The sequence below is a fragment of the Cyclopterus lumpus genome, chromosome 4 (genome assembly GCF_009769545.1).
Source record: "Cyclopterus lumpus isolate fCycLum1 chromosome 4, fCycLum1.pri, whole genome shotgun sequence".
NCBI lineage: Eukaryota > Metazoa > Chordata > Actinopteri > Perciformes > Cyclopteridae > Cyclopterus > Cyclopterus lumpus.
In genome coordinates, this window is record NC_046969.1 from 2,113,318 (window position 1) to 2,132,625 (window position 19,308).

The 19,308-nt window shown below is 41.5% G+C and overlaps 1 protein-coding gene across 1 annotated transcript in view; it reads right to left on the reverse strand.

The window, feature by feature from the left end:
• The window catches only part of LOC117729327 (inactive N-acetylated-alpha-linked acidic dipeptidase-like protein 2), a 256,016-nt gene that overhangs the window by 80,066 nt on the left and 156,642 nt on the right, over positions 1-19,308 (reverse strand). The window contains 1 exon segment of the mRNA XM_034530303.1: positions 17,212-17,358. Within this exon segment, the coding sequence (XP_034386194.1) occupies positions 17,212-17,358 (147 nt within the window).

Below are 19,308 nucleotides of genomic sequence, written 5' to 3' on the forward strand. Positions count from 1 at the left end.
CCTAGAAACCACAATGAGTGATGTGATCTCTGCTGACTAAACCGGGGGTGACGCATTAACAATGTCCGGCAGTTTTGAAACATTATTCACTCTGGTACATCCAATGGGTACCGGAAGTGGTCATCTGAGAAAGCTTTTGACAGGGTAATGGGAATACTTTTTACATGTTTAGAGAAATGTGGCTATTGTTCAAACTTGATTTCATGGATCTTCTACAATTCACCCAAGGCCTCTGTAGTTAGAAATGGTAGGCAATCACAGTACTTCACATTATCAAGAATAACCCGTCAGGGTTGTCCAATCAGCCCACTGTTATTTGCTCTGGCCATAGAGCCCTTATCCATCACAGTCATTCATATCCACAAGTCGAATTAGGAGAGGAAGAGTATACATTATCTTTATATGCTGATATGTATTATATGCATCTGACCCAATTCTAAGTGTACCTCACATTAGCCACGCTTTAAGATTTGGTAAATTATCTAGATGAAAACAGAATTTTAGTAAAAGTGAATGCTACCCTGTTAATAACTTGGTGCTTCAAATTCAAACATTACGGTTAAAAATGTTGAAATTGATACAAATACTTAGGCATTAACATTACAAGAGATATGCAGGACGTTTAACAATAATACTTTTCTTTTCTACTTAAAGTAAAATTAGATCTGAAGAATTGGAATATAATTAACTTTATCCTTGGCAGGAAAATTGATTTGCATCATGATGAATGTGCTCCCCAAATTCCTTTACCTGTTTCAATGGTCTCCCCTCTACCTTCCTATACATCTTTTAAATGTATAGATGAAGCTTTCATTTATTTTAAATGGAATGGTAAGAACCCTAGGGTACGTATAGAACTTATACATAAGTTTTGAATTTAATGTTTGTAAAGTGTTTTGAAAAAGCGCTATATAAATAAAATGTATTATTATTATTACAGAGGACTAAACTACAGGGAGGGTTAGCTCCTAATCTTTGCTACAACTGTTGTCACTTCCAGTCTCTATTTCACAAACAATCCAATCGTCATTAATACCCTCAAGATATAGTTTTAATTGTTCAACTTTGGTTTTAATTATCTTATCATTAGCCCAAAATGCAATAACCATTTTTTCCCATCAGCAAGATTGATGCAGCATTCTCTTTCTGGCAAAGAAAAGGCCTCCTGCTTGGTGGGCCGGCCTTCTGCCATTGCCCTGCTGATCACATTTCTCTTGTTTTAGCTGCTCTGCATTGGCTCCCTGTAAAATCAAGAATCACATTTAAAATTCTTCTCCTCAGCTACAAAGCCTTGATTGGTGATGCACCATCATATCTTAAGCATTCAGTTATCAAGCTCCTCTTTTAGAGTTATGGCATTACAGTGGGTAGAGGATGTCAGGCCATAGAGAGTGGTAATCTCATCAGACTCATGTGCATTGCTAACAAGTTTGACATTTTACCACTCTAGAAGTAGAGAGGATTTACTGTATGAGTTACTACAATCACTATTCAGAATCCATCAAATGCGGATGGCGGTTCATTATGTGTGGCTCTCAGCGGCAATGAGAAGGTGGATAAAGCAACAAAAGGGGCTTTGAAGAGTGGTAGAAATATTGTTAATGTAAATATAAGTAAGTCAGAAGCTAAAGGTGGTGATTAAGGGACAAATCAAAAAGATATGGAAGAGTGAATGGAAAAAAGGGAGCAAAGGAACATATCTGTTTAATAATAAATCATTGGTTGGGAGTGCAGGATCTAGTGGATGAAATAGAAAAGAGGAGGGTTATGACAAGTCTAAGGAATGGCCATACTGGTCTTAAAAGTTCCCTCTGTTATAAGAAAACATAATAATGGAAAGTGGCTTCTGTGAAGAAGAAACGGTGGATCATGTTTTATTGTCCATACCCCAGTACAGTAGGTGGTGGTAATACACCTTTTTGTTGGATGCCATCCGCCATAAAAACCCCAAAAGAAGAAGTTTGGGGGCGTTTTTTGTTCCATGCCATGTACACACTGACGTTGCTAAGCGTGAAGGTTTGTCGTGGGAGTTTGAGGACAGTAGGTAAGTGTGAGGTACCCTGTACATTCTCAAAGTACCACTCACATAGGTACTTTGTAGGGATGGGCGGATGAAGCCTTGTGAAGCATTGAGGCTTTCTTCATATTTGTACCAAAAAGGATTTCGAAGCTTCGCGGCTTCACATTGAACAAGAACAGCGACATCTGGTGGCAGACTGAAATTAAAGCAGCCATTTGACAGTGTGTCGAAGCACTAGCACAACACCTCAATGTTTCAATCTCACATTTCTGCAGTAAAATTCAATTAAAGCTGCGTGTTCATTCATGGATTTGATGTTGTATACAACCGTTATCGATGTTGTTTACATTGCAATAAAACTAAATGCTGTTCAATAATATGAAACGACGTGTTCGTGATGAGATTCGATTCCCCCCCCCCCTCTCAGAACGGAAAAACGTATCATGTATGTGTGTTACCCACTAGACTACAGAGGAACATTTGCAATGTGGCACAATTTGTTATCTTATTAAGGTCTTAAAGTTTTATGCCAACAGATTTCTATAGTATTAGTCCTTTATAGCTTATTAGTAAGGCAAGATGTCATAGAAGTGGCAGTGGAACGTGCTTATGAACATGGGCATGGTGAAAGTGGCAGTGATTTGTGCAACATTGTATTTTTCACCGATTTTTATTTAGAAATAACATTTTCGACGGCTCCTTTTCTGGCTGACTATCCCCAGCCTTAGAAAAAATCCTTTCACATGGGACAGATGATGCCGGTATACATTGATATCTTGATGTCAAAGGGTGCGGATAAATTGCCGCTCTTGTCATCCAGTATTTCAACGGGTCCTCAGATCTTCCCAATTGTGGTTCTTTTAAATACCGAGGGATACAAAAAAAAGGGACATTACTGCAATAAAAAAAACAACTCAAAAGTACATAGTCAATCTACACAACACATTACCTTGCACTTCCACAGTGGCGCTGGCAGTTGAATTTGTCCCCTGATTTTGTGCTTCCACATGTCCAGCAAGGCCCAGAGGTTGTAGTCCTGTTTTTGGTTTGAGCTCTTTGTTCTGGGCTCCACATGAGTCGCTTCTGCTGGTGCCTCGCTGGTGATAACACCAGCACACTCTCGAGTCTTTCAACCGCAGCTACTCCATGTCCCTGGTTTCAGAACCCAACCTCTTTTAAATCTTTGATCAAGTAATGTGGCCACAGACAGGGCAGTCACCTTTTCCAACTGGTGGAATTTGTCAGCCAGGTTATTAATTATTTATTTTAAATTGTTGGCTAATTTAGCACCAATGCCATGAGACATTTGGGCACACTGTCCAGCAATAACATGTTTTAACATCTTGACTATGTTATGGGGTAGCCGCAGGAACTTGACCCAAACGCTGACTATTTGTCAAAAAGGCAACTTTATTGTTCAATCCAAGCAGAAGAATCAAAAGACGGACTCACACACGTGATCTGTAGCGATCAAGACAAACTGACAAAGGAGAATGACACGAACAGGGTTTAAATACACAGGGCTGGTGCAGGTGATTGGACACAGGAGGAAAAAATCAGGGACACGGCAGACAATCACAGGGACAGGAAGTGCAGGGAAACAGAGGACACGAGAGACAAGGACTTCAAAATAAAACAGGAAACACGACACATAACTACAGATCCTGACAGACTAGGGGAATTGCCTTTGCCCCTGTCACTCTTTTCTCCTCGGAAAGCTCCACAGTTGCGTGACTGAATGGTCAGAGAACAACAACACTCTGCCTGGTTGCCTCATCTGTGCTGAGTGAGGCCAGAGCTGCACCCAGAGGCTGTCTAAGTTCATAAAGCCTTTCAAGCATGGCAAAGGTGCTGTTCCATCTTGTTTCTACTTCTTGAACTGGCTTCAGTACACTCATCCCCATACTCGACTGCACGGCACAGAGCTTCTCCTTAGCAGTTGCGCTTTTTTTGAAATAACCCACAATTTTGCGGGCCTGGGTGCGGATCTCCTCTAACTCGGGGGTTTGTGCTAAGGACTTTTTCACAACAAGGTTGAGCACATGTGCAAAACCATAAATGTGCCTGACCCCTAACTGGTTTACACTTGCAACTATGTTATGGGCCCCGTCCATGATCATGGCAGTAACCTTGTCTGTAATGGCCCACTCAGCCATGATGCTTCTTGTAGCATCAGCCAAGTTTGCTGCTGTGTGTGCCACTGAAAACTTTTGCACACGTAAAAGGACGGTGTTTAGCTCCAAAGTTTCAGACACGTAATGGCCTGTAACCGCAAAGTAGGCATCCATGTTAATGGATGTCCACATATCTGCAGTAAGGCTAACTGCAGGGGTCTGTCTCACCTCAGCCATGGCCTTCTCTCTAGTCGCTATGAAACATGCATCCATCATGGCTTTCAGGGCCTTTCTACCCGGGATTGTGTAGGTTGGATCCAGGATGTTTACAAACTTCCTGAATCCTTCATCCTCTACCACTGAAAATGGCTGGCCATCCTCGACTATCATATCCACCAAGGCCTCATCCAACCTTTGTTTTCTGGACACTGTAAAGGAGATAATTTATATAAACATCATTGAAACTCATTTTTACTTAACACAATAATCGGATAAGTTATCATTTAAGAATACTTAGTCAGGATATCCAGCGATGACAGGGTCAGTGCTGTTCACTTGCCGAGCATGATTGGCATCATGCTTTGCACGAAGATGTCTCAACATGGATGATGTGTTACTATTGTAGGCCAACACTTGCGTGCACAGCAAACAACGCACCTGGAAATATGTAGTCAAGTTATAATAAGATCATAACGTTATCATTGGCACATAAAAGTTGAATATCAATAACAGCTTACCTTATTCGGTGTTATCAGATTCAAATGCTCCCAAACTGGTGAACGCCGTTTTCCTCCAATACTCGCCATAACTCATGATTCTCTCTATCAATCTCCTCTCTCAAACCCCACATTGTTGATTGGCACTCAGGTCTCATATGTAGCAGTTAGACCCCAAATCGTTCAAGCTGTCAAACGTGTCAAACCAATGAAACGCTTCGTGAAGCACCAGTGATGTCCGAAGCTTCACTGTTGCCATTTGATACAAGCTCCGACACTTGGAGTCGACACATGACGGTTCAGTAGACTGACGCAAGCTTCGGAGCTCTGGTATCGTTTGCCCATCTCTAGTACTTTGTGTCTAGTATTTGTTTGGTAGAACATTGGCCATTTCTCAAGATGCCGTAGCTGTGCCTAGGGTGTATTAATGTTAGTTACTTCTGATGGGCAGTGGGCACCTTCACCACTGCAATCAGTGTATGAATGGTGAATGATGACAAGTAGTGTTAGCTGGAGTATTTTTTAGGCCCCTGCTCGAAAGTTGCATACCCATACTAAAAAGAATATCTCTGTAACCACAAGAGCTATTTGAATGATGTTGGTGTTATAATAAAAGGGAACACTTGAGATTTGTTCAGATGTGTAGTGTGGTGGCGGGGCATGGTTAGGCTCAGCTGCAGAGGGGAAATGCTCTCAGGGAACAGTACCTAATTGACCTCACCTGAGGCTAATGATTTGCTTCCCATTATAAATGGCAGCAGGGACGAAGGAGAGGAGTGCTAGGATTCGGCAGAGCACCGGACCTACGCTGCCGTCCACAGGAGCAGATCAACAGACCGAAGTAAGCACGACGGAGACCGCATCTGCCTCAAATGAATAAAAACAACTAATCAGTTCACGTCTCCAGTGTCTCTGTGCTAGGGGGATACCACCCGCGGTAACACGCACTTGTTGCATGTAGATATTAGTATACATGTTGCTGCTTAACCCTCTGGAGTCGATGGACGCGGCGGTGCTTCCTATGATGTTTACGCAACGGTTATATTCATATCTCCGCGGTAAGACGGCACAGAAATATGGTTTGGATGTTGCCGAAGTCTGTAGACGTTCTACTTCCGTGTCTTTCTCACGAGATCGTACATGATTCACACAGTGAGCAGTGTTGAGCTCCGTCCTTCAACGTAATTCGTGGAATCATGTGTCCATCAATATTTTGTGTGAAACTAACCAATGAACACTTGGGTAATTTGGATAGGTCCTTAGTGATTTCCTATCTGAAAAACACTGGGTTAGGGAGCTGGGAGCCACAGGGGGTAGGACTCAAAAAGCAGACTCAAGGCGAGGTAGTCCAGTTCAAAACAAGGTCTTTACTTCAAGCAGGGTTTGGTACCCGGGTAATCAGACAAGGCAGGCAGAGGTATCCTGATCAGCAGGCAAAGAGTCACGGGTGGTGAAAAACAGGTCAAAACCCAGGAAGGCACACTGGGTTAAATCGCTGGTAAGCTTATGGAACATTAAGAGACAAACTGACAGACACAGGTGGAAACAATGAGGACGGGGCTTGCAATCACACAGGAGGGAGGAGTCTGAAACGTGAGACAAGGGCTCTATTTTCTCGTACATGGTTCAACTAAGTTGATCAAATGTCCTATTAGCCAGCTTAAATTAACCCGATGATTGAAATCGGGCTATCCCGGTTTCTCAAAGACTGATCTTGTTAATTCGATCCAGACGTCAGTACTCAGGGTAGTTGCGCGGGCCCGTCCTACTTCAAAAGGGGGAAGCATCGATCACAGAAACCATGATTTCTTTTTTTAAGAATACTGAAGAGTATTGTAAAATGGTGGACATCACCTCACAGCATCCAGCTGCTGATTCTCCTCCCTTAGCTCAGTACTAAGACCCCATTAGCCGTGGATGCGCGGTGCTAAGCAGCAGGCCAAGTGAAGCATACTGTTCTGTACTTTACAAGGCCAGAATGAAGGGTTTTGCAGAGCTACAACCTTAAAACAAAGAGCCAGGATCAAAGACACCAGAGTTCCATTCACATCCTACTTTGAGCTCTTTGTACTGCTTATCTACCTTCCATTTCATCTTTCACAGTGCCCACTCTGTGCCTTGATTACAGGCGCGCTTTTCCTTTTTTTTTTCCTTTCCCTTTTGAGTTTTTAATTAATTAAGACAAAAACAGCCATCATGAATCTTTACCAACTGCGACAGCAACACTAGTATTGTTTTCATCTTGTGTGTGTGTGTATAATGAAGACCATCCATTACAAACACAGCTTTAAAGAACGAGACACTCAAAATGGTTAATGATTTATTTTAATATCTTGATTGGTTCTGGAAGATGTGGTCTCAAGTGTCTAAAGGCAAACCTGTGAAGACAAATGCAAGATTAGTTCGGCTGATTTACTCAAAAGATTGGGAGTATAAACTATTTCTTGGTGCATTCAAATATGATGCAATGTGTACTGTGTTCAAGTCACTCACCTCTGTTGTGTCCATGGGGTGTCTGAGCACCAATTTATGGTTTCAGGAGATACCAAGTGACTGGACCTGAGTTCCTGCTCATTTCTTTCATGGATGCACTAGGGTCTGGACATCCTCCTAATCCTCTGTCGAAGAGGTCAGAGTTGGAATTGCCCTCTGCATGTGTCCTCACAACTGGGCTCCACCTCCGAGGAGCTCCTCTAAAAGCGGAGGCATTTCCAGGCATTCAGCATCCATCATCTCCGCCCAGCTCAAGAGGTTTGTGGCTTTTGGGGTGGTTCCTGACAGGCAAGGGTCCTGCTAGTTGGATACCGCTACTCCAAGCCTTCTTTACAGGATCTTCTCAGGCATTTATGCAAAGTGCAGACATGACTGGGCTTCAGCCAGCGATGCCTGAGCATGTATAACACCATACAAGCTAAAATAAAATTTACTCAGCAAATCCAGACTAAAGAAAGTGTGTTCGGCGACGTATTCCTAACTGGTCATCCGTGAACTGTTGAGCAGAAAATAAAAGCTAGCAAGATGAACTGAGGGAGCTATAGTTTCTTCACGGGAAGAAAGCGATAATGATTTGCAAGGGGGCGTCAACCGTGGTAATATGAGGGGGCGTAGCCCAAGCACAGTTCAACATGTCAGTCACTGACAGACACGGTGTCATTGGAGCTTCCATAGTTGGTCACGCCGAAGGCGATTCCCATAGTGAAACACCGAACAAAGTTGCTGAGGGTTGAACCCGCTTTGTGGTACAGGCCTCTGATATTTCAACTGCATATAATACATCTGCATATATACATCTCAGTGCCCTTCATTCAGTGCTGAAAAAACATGAGAGAGAAATCGGCGGCTGTTTTTCGCTGACCACTGGACAATTAGTCAGACTATGCTCTTCCTCCCCCCCATGTGGGGGAAGTGTACATCTACACACGGCGATGGACAGTTTTGTAAATTTGATTGCGCTAATATATAATGAACGAATATAATGCTGTCATATCATAATAAACAGCAGCACCCTGGGCTACAACATTAAGTAATCGATTTTTAACACAACTCAACAACCAAATCCGGCCAAAACCAAATATGAAGATGAAACTTTATCAATCGTATTCAGCCCTCTGAGCCAATAGCATCATGCTACATTCAAACTTGACAACCTACAGATTCAGACGCAACCATCCAATCTCTTCTCAGACAAAGCATCAGCGAAAATTGAACCAGAGAAACATCTTTTCCCAGCAACTGTACGGAAGAAATTGTTTACTTTATGTAGAATATCTCCGGCTTCGTAAATCCCACACGCGCCATATTCAGTTTAAAATGACGAGTGCAGCTCAGCAAAGTGTCCGCAGGAAGTCATGGGGTTGGTTCCAGTGTCGGCAAATCGGATCCTACGTGTCACTGAATTTTTGGAATCGAGATTTTGGTTGGGTAAGTGCTGTAGATAGATCCCATAGGCTCTCACGATTTAAAAGGAGGTGTCTACTGTCAGTAATCCGGCTCCTGGACTTTGATTTGGTGATTTTCTGAACTCCACTTACGCATTTTTCGGGACAAATTTGCCATTCATTAAAGTTTTCTCATGTGGGATTCGTTCTGAACTTAGACCATTGGTGATTACATTCACATCATCTCTCCAGACATTTTCAGATTTAAATAATTATAATACAAATGTACATTGTGCAACAGTATCTGCACCTCTGCTCTCTTTCTGCTTTGACCTGATTTGAATTAGTCTGAAGTTGCTTTCGCGTTGCCTGTGGAGTCTGTCGATTGTGCACACGTCTCTTCAGTTGTATGCCTTTTATAAGGAGCTGGCGGGGCGTTTCTGTATGCAAATCCAGGTGCATGAGAACACACATTCACTTTAAGAATCCTCATTGGGGAGCACAGCTGAGAACACTTCGGCTGTGGAAGAACCCATTTTCAGGCGTTCATGAATCAGGCGATCAGAGATCTTTTCAGGCGTTGTCTTCTGAAGTCCGTAAGAAAACATTTCAGAAGACTCTTCAGAAAATGTTCGAGAATGAGGAACAATGTGTTTCTGAACTTATTTTCATTTTATTTTGGAGAGCGACCGACGGGTTGGCGACCACTGTGTTAGACTGACATAATCTCTGAGAAATGACTAATGCCAAAGAATGAAAAATCTCTAACTATGAACTGAAACCCTAAACCCAGGCCTGTCCAGTGACTAACCCCTCGATGGTCGTTCAATTTCTAAGAGGACATTAGGTAAAAGAGCGTGATTATGTGCACAGATGCACTGGGCTGCATGCCAGTTCCTGATCCACTCCATCTCTGTGGCAGTTATTTAATTATACCCTCTGGCACCCTATGAGCAAGAGACAATGTGAGCGAGAGAGCGAAAAAATTTGACTAATTTGAATTTGACAGCGAGAGGGCGAAAGATGGAGAGATTGGGAGTGGGAGGTGGAAAGGCTGAAATAAAAAATAGTAGTGAGTGTACAAATCAATAGTGTTGAGATAAGACATTTGTAGTCTGCTGGGGTTCCCAAAGTAAGCACATACTGTCTGTTCTCTCTATCTTTCTCTCTTTATTGCCACATCTTGTCCTCTCCCTCTGTATCCTGTCTGTCCAGAGAGTTCACCACTTGGTGTCACTCAGGGAACAAAAGAGGAAGCTGATCTCTCTCTTTTATCCAGAGCACCGGGATAGAAAACTCAACTAGTAGCAGATCAAAGCTGGTGTCCATTCACTTTTTAATTAAGGAAATGTTGTAAATGGAGGCTGTCTTATTGGCAAGCAAGCGTCTGGTTCAATCTGCATTTGGAATTGCGTGGGTGGAAAATACTGTGATCCCATCAATGGTAACAATGTACTTATACAATCTCACTTTTATTACATTCATTGTACATCTGCAAGAGTCAGGAAAAGAAAAAGACAGCGGTATTGTTAAACATTTTAAAAGAGGAAGATTCTTTGTCTGCACCTTGCACAGGTAGGTGTGTAACTGACGTCCACAAAAAAGATGACTTTAAGGTTGATTTCATGGATTAGATTGTATAATAAAAAAAAACCATACCTTAACTTCCTTCCAGCACTATCCATCGTCATTCGTCTTAAGAAAAATCTTGATAAATAGAAACTATACCATTCCAAACATAAGGCCTTATTGTAGTAAGTCACTGGACTGATAGGTCACTGAATTCAGATGCCCTTCATGTTCACTGTTTATTACATATCAGCAATTCTCTAATTCATGAACATCTGCTCCAATGGAGTTCCAGCTTGTTTCAACTGATTAGGGATGGATCATTATACAAGGCTGTATACAAGCAACAGTTGTATAGGGAAGTGTGTAGCCTACCATCACTTTATATATAGCAACATGAACAAATGTAAACGCAGCTAATTAAAGCACAGTCTGATCACATCCATCTAGTGTTGCACCGGTGGCAGTGAACGTGGCCAGCGAGACTGGCTAGCTTGGATGCTCTCTGCTCCACAAAGTATCCATCATAGCCCAGGGGAACACTACTGTGGTGGGCTTCCACCCGGTAAGCTGAATTCCTGCAATTCAGTTTAAGTCGTGATTCATCTTTCAAGCAGTGTTATTTTTCTCAGCTCTTCTTAGTTAGTTTTTGTCATATTCACTCAACCTCATCTGCTTCATTTTATTTGAAGCAACCTCTTTACTGTGTGAGTTGATAAAGCAACATGGGACGGCTAACAACTCCATACATGCTAAATCACACTCTACAGAATGTGTCCAAAGAGGAAATGATCAAAACAAACATCTCACAGCAGTCACAGATATCAAGATAACTCAAGCAGCTAAACTGCTGCTTGAGTTGCATCAACAAAGGAGCTAAGAGACAAATTAACTCTGCCTTTGCAGATGGAGTCGGCTCAACTCAAAAATAAGTCTCCACATAAACAGCTGCATGCAACAGCAACTCCATTTTCACACTTGCTTTGCATGTAAATGGGTTATTTAGAGTGGTCCTTAAGCTTGAGCGAACAGACCTTGAAGAAAAGGCATGATGGTTGTTGTGTGGAGTGTCTCTTTGAGCATCATAATTGTATAGCAGAACAGTATCAAACGTGTTCAATGAATAAAACAAATTCCAGAAAGCATTTGCTTTGTGAAATATATATAAATATATATATAAAAGCAGAAAATCATTTTTGATTGCAGAATATGAGGGTGTTATTGCTGCCAAAGGATGAACCGGAAATTAGATTGATAGGGTGGGCTTTAGATTTGTTTTTATTTTTAATTGTGTCTTTCTCTTAAAGGAATAATTCAGATTTTTTTTTATGGGATGGTAAGAGCTAATTAAAGCTGCAGGCAGCGATGTGCGGGTCCTCGTTCCTCCGCGCACATCGAGAATGTCTGTGTCCGTCGGAGAAAGGGTCTGAGTTAGACGTTTGTTCCTGCATGGAGCGATGCTGGAAATTATACTTAGCAAACAGTTCACCACTTGCTGTATCCACTGTATGGCACAAGACAACATGCGTCAACATAATATATTTGAAATCCCTTCATCAGGAGTTCAGTAACGTATAGTGCCAAGAAATAGACAAAAGTAAACGGAAAAATCACACAAAACTCAAAATGGTTGACTTTTGGTACAGTTTAGAGTACTGTCCCAAGAGTTATTTTTAATTTAACATATGTTACAAACGCCTCCCAAAATGTGTATTTCTATGACAAACCTACTGCGAGGGCTGCTTTGTCAAAATTTGTCGAAGGTTTGTTTTTTGTAGGGGGTGCTATCGAGCCGAATTGCCATTTTGAAGGATGAAAATCATATCATACAACTACATTTAGGACAGGATATGTGTATTAGCTGCTCTGCACTGGCTCCCTGTAAAATCAAGAATCACATTTAAAATTCTTCTCCTCACCTACAAAGCCTTGATTGGTGATGCACCATCATATCTTAAGGAGCTTGTAGTACCATATTGCCCCACTAGAGAGCTGCGCTCACTAAATGCGGGGCTACTTGTGGTTCCTAGAGTCCTAAAAAGTAGGATGGGAGCAAGAGCCTTCAGTTATCAAGCTCCTCTTTTATGGAACCAGCTTCCACTTTCAGTCCGGGAGGCAGACACAGTCACCTCATTTAAGAATAGACTTAAGACTTTCCTCTTTAATAGTGCTTATAGTTAGGGCTGAATCAGGTTTGCCCTGGTCCAGCCCCTTGATATGCTGCTATAGGCTTATAGGCTGCTGGGGGATGTTTTAGGATACACTGAGCACCTATCTCTTCTTCTCTCTCTCCTTATGGATGAATTTACATCTCTCCATTACACCTTATTAACTCTGCTTCCTCCCCGGAGTCTTTGTGACTTCACGTCTCATAGGGTCCATTGGACCTGGCTGTGTCTGAAGCTGGTCCTGGGTCCTTGCCCCTGCATCCGGCCTCTGGCCTAGTCCTGGCCTCCTTCCCAATGGCCCTGCCTCAAAGGCCGACCTCATTGGTCTGGCCTCTTTTGCGATGCCTCATGCCTGGTGGGCCGGCCTCCTTTTTCCTTATCCGATGTGAGGTTCTAAAGCAAAACATAGTTTCACCGTCTTTGCTAACCAGCATCTAAACGAACATCACATTCATTTAAAGTGTTTTTTCTGTCCACATAATACCAATATTTACTCTCCATTTAGCTCTATTTTTGCCATCCACTAACTACTGATTGGAATACCTGACTCTTTAGATACTAAATGCTCCATTATGTTTACCATCACGTTGTTAACTTTGTCATTACAACCAGTTGATTTATTGTCAATACAAAAATATGAATTACTGCAGATTTTAAAGTCATATACAGCGTCGCTAATACATCCTTTGTCCACCAGAGAGAACAGACGAGTAAACGTTACAGTAAAATATCGCACTCAGTTCATCTTTAATCACTACATTTAATGGATCAGTCACAATTCTAGTTGTTTCTGTTAAAGTATGGGTTTATTTTTATATATATATATATATATATATATATATATATATATATCCATTTTCAATACCGCTTATCCTCATTAGGGTCGCGGGGGCGCTGGAGCCTATCCCAGCTGACATAGGGCGAAGGCAGGGGACACCCTGGACAGGCCGCCAGTCCATCGAGGATATATATATATATATATATATATATATGAAACACCCTGGAGAGGAGAAATAAGAGGTAATTTACCTTAACATATTGAATCTTATTTGGCTGTACGAGGAAACAGTTCATACTCATCATTTGCGTAATGGACGGTCTCCATTAGTGATGGCGAGATGAAGCTTTCCATCCAATTGGTTCACACATGGGCCGAAGCTTCATGATGCTTCATTTGCTCTACTGCGCCATCAAGTGGACAATAAATGCAAAACAGGCAGAGTGATTATAACGACACTATGACTTTGGTGTGTGTGTGAAGCGTCGAATTGAATAAATGAACAAATGATGTTTGTGATCCCAACACATAAATTATGAACTTGTTAATATGTTGTCTGTCTTTATAATACAATGGTGAGGTGGTGGAAACAAATTGGGGAGACTGTGCTTATGTTACAACATTTTATTCATTTTTATTTAAAAATAGCAACATTTCCACAGTGTGTTAGCCTCTCTTATAAGATTTGCAAACAAAATTGGATTAATTCAAGTGTCTGCAGCAATTTAAACAAAACCGCATAATTTTGAATATTGCAATGAAATAAAGGAATTCACCTTTGCAGTGGTGCTGCTCTTGAAGTAGCCCACTATCTTTCGAGAGTTTGCCCGGATGTCAGACAACAGTGTTTTGATCAAGAGCCTTTTTGATCAGTAAGTTCAAAGTATGCGCCTCACAATCTGTGACGCAAACGAAGCTCCTTGGCACAAGCACCCATATTTACTGCGCAATCTGTCACAAGGCAAGTAACCTTATTTGCAATGCCCCACTGTGACATAAGTTCTGCTTTGACTCTTGCCAAATGTGCAGCAGTGTGTGCCTCGGGGAAATGCAGAACCCCTAAAACAACAGAATGCAAAGAGGTGCGTGCATCTATAAAATGGCATGTCACAGCCAGATAAGCATCAGTGTTGATGGAGGTCCACATATCTGATGTTAGACTAACAGCAGATGCCTTCGACACAATGGCTTTGGCTTTCTCCTTGGCTTCCTTATATCTTTCCTCCACCATCGCTTTCAAAGCCTAAAGGAAAGAAGAGAACAATCTTGGAATGGCACATATGGGAAAATAGGGGAAATGCTTCATGTGCTCATATACACACCTGCCTAGTGGGGAGAACATAGGTAGGGTTGAAAGCTTTAACAAGCTTTCTGAACCCTTTATCCTCGACAATAGTGAAGGGCTGAGAATCCTCAATCACCATATTTGACCAAGGCCTCATCCACATCAGTCTTCTTTCCTGATGACAAAAACAAATGCAGTATGTCATTAATTAATCACATTTCAAATATAAATGAATGTTGTCTAATACAAACAAACCATGCAATTTGATGTTTGCTGTCTTATCATTGCATTGTAAAATTGCTTACCTGAGCTTGGTCCACCTTGGTTGGTCTCCTTGTTTTCATGCAGGGCTCTATAATGCCTCGGCATAGATGAGGTGTTATTGTTGTACACAACAGACACTTCACCTTTTTAAAATACCAGAAATTAGAAGAAATACACACTGTGTTGTCACATTAATTTACAGTATATTACAATAGTTATTATTACTATATGCATAACTTACCTTATTAGGTGAGATCTGCTCAAAATGTTCCCAGACAGGGGAAAATCTCCTTTCTTGCTGGTTCCATCGCAAAAAAAGAAGCTTGATTACTTTGCAAACAAATGCGCAATAAGGTCCCAAATGCACACAATGTGATCGGGGAATCCATTGAGTTTCGCTGCCCCTTATATTTCGAATCGCGCGCCAAATACGAACCATTTTCCGAATCAGCCACGTGGTTCGGCCGGCTCGCGAGGCTTCGAACGTCATCACATACGTCATCAATATATACGTCCTCGATACGCGCTTCACAAAAATCTTCCTGGATTTCTCGACACACGCTTCGAAGCCTCGACACAAAAGGACACATCACTAGTCTCCATTACAGCCCTACAAGATAGAGTTTTACAGCTAGCCCATGAAGGACACCAGGGCATCGTCAAAACGAAATCACTACTCAGAACCAAGGTGTGGTTTCCAGACATTGATCACAAAGCAGAAGCAGCAATACGTCTTGCATGTCAGGCCAACACACAAGTTGCACATACTGAGCCGCTAAAAATGTCCATTCTGCCAGAAGCTCCTTGGCATAGTGTTAGTGCAGACTTCTATGGACCGCTTCCAACTGGAGAGTACTTGCTTGTCATTGTGGATGACTATACACGCTACCCAGTTGTAGAGAGCGTACGGTCAACATCAGCAAACAGTCATTCTGGTCATGGACAAAGTTTTCTCCATGTTTGGAATCCCCAGAGTTGTGAAAACTGATAATGGTCCCCCATTCAACAGCGACCGATTCTCCCAGTTTGCAGGCCAGCTAGGCTTCCATCACAAGCGGAGAATAAAGGCCCGGGAACCTACACCAAGTTGTCGTTCATCTGGTGTATAACCACCCAACAGAAACACTACACTACAGTTATTGTTGAATATTGCAGGTTACTCTGAATATCCGAGATGTGCTGGTGTTGTAGAGGTACTTGAGAAGTTTGCAGTAGTATACGTAACTCACCTTATTTGGGGTAACTCAATGTATTCTTATTTTGCAGTATATACTTTTTCCTTGGACTTTCTCACATCCACAGATGTATGTAGTGTTTTATGGGGAGGGGTATGTTTCATGTGTCAATGTTGTTCTGTCATTAGCAAACAGAAAACCAAGTTGTATGGCAAAGTATTGCATCTTAGTAAGTGCACAAATATTCATACATATTTCCTGTAATATTTATTTTTAATCATTCACAATAACTTTTGTGAATCTGAGATGCTTTATAAATACAGTTGTAACACTGCAGTTCAGTATGAATGCCATTAATCTAATGCTAATGTTTGCATACTGGACAGAGTCAAACATATGGGACTGCTTTAAATTCAATTAGGGTTGTCTTAGAGTGCTGTGTATTTCACCCTGCGCCTTCATTTTCTTCAGGTTGTAAGGATGCCTTGAGGGCGAATACACATCATGAAGATCTCTCACACGAATTAAGCTCAAAGTTGCCATCCTAGCCAGAAATTCAAAATTTGAGTGGGCCAACTTCGCTGGGGCAAAATCTTTGTTTCTGCCCCAAGGCAGTACAAAAAGCCTCAATACTGCATATTTAATGGAAGTAAATAGGGCATGTATAATTGGTTAGTTACGTGACGTGCATGTGTATGCTTGTATAGGGACATAATACATTTTAAGGCTTTAAGTGATCTTGAGATATTTGTATATAAATGATACAATTAGTCTTACAGGCTAAGGATAGTTATCACATCCAGTTTCCAAAGAACTGTAGGTGTCTTGTGCTTTAAAGAAGACACTTTAACTGACAGCTGAGCTTTACTTCCACTTAACAGGGTTAATAATTCCTAGTTCTTTTGAAATGTGGGTGAACACTGAATGAGTACAATTGTGTTTATTGTGATTTATAATCACACCCTCGCCAACATTTTAAATGGTCTAGAACTGCCACTGCAAATTAGGGACAAAAGATAAACAAGTTCTGGCTCATAGAAAATCCAGCAGTGTAACCCAAATTCATCCACAGCTGAGAAACCGGGTTGTGACTGTCTTGCATGTAGCTCCTCTGCTCTGCAGTGATCAAATTAGCATAAAACTCAAGTAAGGTAATAAGTCGGTTTGTCTAAATATGAAAGGACACTAGTTGCCAAAATGAAAGCAATGGAAGTAAAAGAAACGTGGCGTTTTGGCTTGAGTACCTCTTCTGCTTTGGTCTGCTCGAAGGCAAACTCCATGGTGGGCACAGCCAGTTGGTTGGCGAAGAAATTCACATCACCAGGCAATTGCAGCGAGCTGACGTTGGGTCCAGGACAGTTCCCACCACGAATGCAACTCAGCAACTGTCTCTAACAGAGAGGGCAGAAGATGAAGGAAGAGAGAAACACAGCGGAATGGGATGAATTGAGTGGTTGGAAGAGAACAAAGACATGTACAGGGTTTAGTAGAATAAAAAGGGACAGAAGTAAATTAACTGAATAAGTTCTACATTAAATGTTGCTTCTGTCTTGTACTGTTGGTTTAATGCTTTCCTATTCACACATTGCTACAATTGCCTAAAATATAAGCTCATTGATCATGTTTTATAGATGTATAATAGCAAAGGAACAATGCATTGTCTATAGAAGGCATATGGTATGTGTGTTATGTCTATAAGCATATAAGTGTTACAGGTTCCAACAAGGGTTTGAACGCAACACATTCTGGTGTTTCCTGGGAATTCACACCATTCATTCACACAGTTTTTATAATGTGAGTGTCTGTGGCTTCACATGTATTATAAAATGAAAATACACAAGTAGATGAAATAAAATTCAGATAGTAAATAGATAATTCCCCCCACCCAAAGAGAAAGAAAGAAAAACGTTAGTGCATAGGATGATGCCACAACACATAATGTAATTCAGAGCTCCAAATAGTTAGTCCTATGGTACCGTTAGTGTTGTACGCATGTACTAAATAAGGCTACCAGATATTCGAAAAAATAACTTCTGAGACTATATGTAATCTCTGCAAGAGGAATACAACTGTTCATTTCCACAGACCATTTGTCGATGAGAGTGGGGGAATCAGACTTCCAGGTCATTGCTATACATTTCCTGGCTACACAAAGCAATTTCGTCAAATTTAATTTGGAGCTTCGTCAAAGACTTTTTGAAAGTTGTGAAGTTTCCCAGTAAACATAGCTCAGGATCCAATGGAAAGGTAACCCCTGTGATCTTAGTTAAGGCATTACAAAAGTCAAACCAACAGGACCTCACCGTTGTGCAAAGCCAGGTACAGTGTAGGAAGGAGCCAACCTCTATACCACGTCTGAGACACATTTCTGACAATTCAGGTTTGGATTTATGTAGCTTCTGTGGGGGGAGGTACAGTTGATGAAGAACATTATAATGCACAAGTCTATACCGGGCATTAACCATTGCTGACAAACTGTTCTGGCACAAATCTGACAGAGGTGTTCATCAATTGCTATATTCAAGTCTGATTCCCATCTCATCCTGGATCTGTGTAATCCTGGTTTTGGGCCTTCATTCAGCAACAGGGAGTACATTTTAGAAATACATGTTTACACATTTCCCTCATGAAGCAATTTTTACACATTAGTTAACACAGGTAGAGTCATTTCAGGGCCCAGGCTGGTTCTCAAAAAAGATCTTAACTGGAGGTAACAAAAGAAAGTTCTACTGGACAAGTCATACTTTCTCTTCTGTTCTTAAAGACATGAGACTGTTATGTGCGCAGCTGCAGGTAACTGGACCCAAACGCCGTCAACACTCGAAAAGGCAACTTTATTGCTCCACAGGATTCAAAACAAACAAAACAGGCTCAAACACAAGATCTTCAATGATCTAGACAAGACGAACCGACCAAGGGGAATGACATGAACAGGACTTAAATACAGAGGGCTGGTGCAGGTGATTGGACACAGGAGGAAACAATCAGGGACAGGGCAGACAATCACAGGGACAGGAAGTGCAGAGGACACGAGAGACAAGGACTTCAAAATAAAACAGGAAACACGACACAACACTACAGATCCTGACAGAGACGTCCTTTATCAAAGCAAATCTCCAGATGCTGGATTCCCCTTTCATGCCAAGTCTCCAGAATCTTATTATTTAGAGTTCATTTTGTCTTAGGAGGTGTTTTTGGTTTTTCAGCACAAGATTTCTTTTTACTTCATACCATATTTTAATAAAATGTTTCAAAATAGGATTATCTGTCCTGTTGGAAAATTATTTTACGAGTTCCATTTCTGAATAAAATCACTGGAAGTTCCTTCTTTCAGAGGATGA